This window comes from Montipora foliosa, chromosome 6, assembly GCF_036669935.1.
Source record: "Montipora foliosa isolate CH-2021 chromosome 6, ASM3666993v2, whole genome shotgun sequence".
Classification (NCBI taxonomy): domain Eukaryota; kingdom Metazoa; phylum Cnidaria; class Anthozoa; order Scleractinia; family Acroporidae; genus Montipora; species Montipora foliosa.
This window is the reverse complement of record NC_090874.1, coordinates 71,946,152-71,948,651: the sequence shown is the minus strand read 5'-3', so window position 1 is coordinate 71,948,651 and position 2,500 is coordinate 71,946,152. Positions and strand designations below refer to the sequence as shown.

The 2,500-nt window shown below is 40.6% G+C and overlaps 1 protein-coding gene across 2 annotated transcripts in view; it reads left to right on the top strand.

Annotated features, from left to right (window-relative positions):
• LOC138006269 (uncharacterized) overlaps positions 1–2,500 on the top strand; it is a 29,072-nt gene that overhangs the window by 15,455 nt on the left and 11,117 nt on the right. For both annotated transcript variants that reach the window (XM_068852497.1, XM_068852498.1), the window contains one exon: positions 590–794. In XM_068852497.1, coding sequence (XP_068708598.1) covers positions 590–794 — 205 coding nt within the window. The remainder of the gene's footprint in view (positions 1–589; positions 795–2,500) is intronic.

Here is a 2,500-nt window from a genome sequence, read left to right as displayed (position 1 = left end):
GCTTCATAAGGGTATATTTTGTTTAAGATCCACTAAAACGCCATTTGCGTTACATGACTTTCGACGCCATTGCAGGTTAAGTTTATTATTCTACTGTGTCCACCAGAGAAGTCTACGTATTTCCACTACCCTCTCTATCCTAAGAAAATACGGGCAGAGGGCTCCATGCAGAAAGACACCACTTAGCAGGGGACTGACGGGCAAGACTTTTACCGACACGGAAAATAAAAAAAAAAAATAATAATCTACCCATTTTCCGACTGGGATGCCTACGGCAACCCAGTAATGAATAAACAACTAACGGGAACAAATTGGTAAGATTCTCACTAGAAGTTGAGTTACTTTATAATAACAATATTTTTATTTTTTTCTGCACACTTCTGTAAAAGCCAATTTATAAACCATTATATTTTAAAGTTAATGTGACAACCATGACCTCTGCGAGGGATATGCATTTGAGCCCAGGCTTTCTCTGTTATAGAGCAACCTTGTTTCACATGAATGTCACACCATGCACCTCATCCAATCACATTCTAGGTGATTGTTAACATTGGTTGGGAACATTAATGTCCTATTTCTCTTTACTTAGGGAAACAGTATGAGTTACAAAGACCTTTTGGCAGGACTCACTTACGAAGGGGAAAGTTTCCAGTCCTGGAACAACTTTACTGTAATGAACTACACTCATTTGCGGTTCTGTGATGAAAATGGGAACACACTGAGTCAGCGCAGTGGTGGAATTTGTCTTCAGACGAATAAAAGACTCCTCTTCGTGTCTGCACAGTACACCAATGGTAAAGCCGCTTGACTTATTGACCATACCTTTATTCTTCACATGACCCTAATAGTATAAACAAACAAACAAAAACTTACGCGATTTAGCGAAACGTGAATTCATCTTCAGATTAAGGATAATGCTATTGTTTCTTCCCTACATAAAAGAGGTGCTACTGAATCAACTTCACGATTATCGAGAAGAACTCGGAGCGAAGATTAAGGCGATCAGTGTGACAAACGGCAGCAAATTTGAAAGTTTTCAACGATCAGTTATCAGCAACTCGCGATCGCAATTTGCAAACGTTTTTGGTGCCTCGTGTCCTCGAAAAATAGTCCATGGTCATTTTAAGATTAACGAGATGCTTCCGTGAAGCATACACTGGGTTGCCTGTGGTACGTGGTATTGAACTACAGAATTCCAGTCTCTGGAGAATAACAAATTAAAGAGAGCAGAAGGAAGTTTCCGGGATGGTCGATCGAGAATAAAATATTTACGACATGAAAACAACATTAATTTTGAACCGTGAATATAGAATATAAAAAGTTACGATCAGCGACAAACATTTTGGGAGGTTTTTGCTACGTTCAAATAAATCGCAAAATCGAAAGTGACATGGCCGGAATTCAGCGGGCGCCGTGATTAAGTTACCGCGGCATCTTTAATCGCCAACTACACTCGTGATAAAATTTTGGAAATTATCAGCTCACTTTTATTTCTGCTCGAAGGGCGATAGATTGTTGTCGAAGTCCATTACTCGTCGCTTTTACGATTCCAGGTATTTGTTTTCACCGCCTGCCTAGTTTATCCAACTGACTTTCCATTATTGAGCTCCATAAGGGTATATTTTGTTTAAAGATCCACTAAAACGCCATTCGCGTTACATGACTTCAGACGCCATTGCAGGTTAAGTTTATCATTCTACTGTGTCCACCAGAGAAGTCTACGCATTTCCACTACCCTCTCTATCCTAAGAAAATACGAGCAGAAGGCTCTATGCACAAAGACACCTCTTAGCAGGGGAGTGACAGGCAAGACTTTTACCGACACGGAAAAAAAAAATACCGAACAAATGCCACTCACTTTCCGACTGGGATTGCCATACGGCAACCCAGTAATAAGGAAAGCCTTGTGTTCATCGTCAGAGGTAAAAGCCATATCCCTTTGTAAAAGTCAATCTCGTAAAAATACTTGGCCTTTCCAAGCGTCACGAATAATATCGAAATTCTTTTACGTTCACGCGAAATTCGAGACGATCACGTTTCACTTAAAAATAGAAATATAATTCACGAATTCATGTTAGCCATAGCCTGTTCCAGGCTCTCAGATAGTCGAGAAAACGAAAAGAACTGCGTGTGAAAAGCGAGTGGGGGCTTGGGTCGAGGCGAGGCGGGAGAGCCTGTAAGCATCTCTTTAAATTCTTCATTCCGCCCACTTTGCAAATAACCTTTCGGATGTCAAAATGTCAATGTCAAAGTGTTGAAAATGGGCGGCATTGTGTGGTTCCACGCGAGTTCAAGCGCGATTCTTTTATTGTTGTTCAGAGGTGATGTGTTGATTCTCTAAAGGCCATATTTCAAAGTTCTTCAGGTTTTCAAAGAAAAACGTGACGTATTTGGGAACGAATATTCCTAGAGTTTCCCCTATTTAGCGTTATCCGTTTCTTACATTTGGCGGCGAAAATGTCGTGTTGGACGATGTTGCTGCTTCCTTCGAATTGGACCT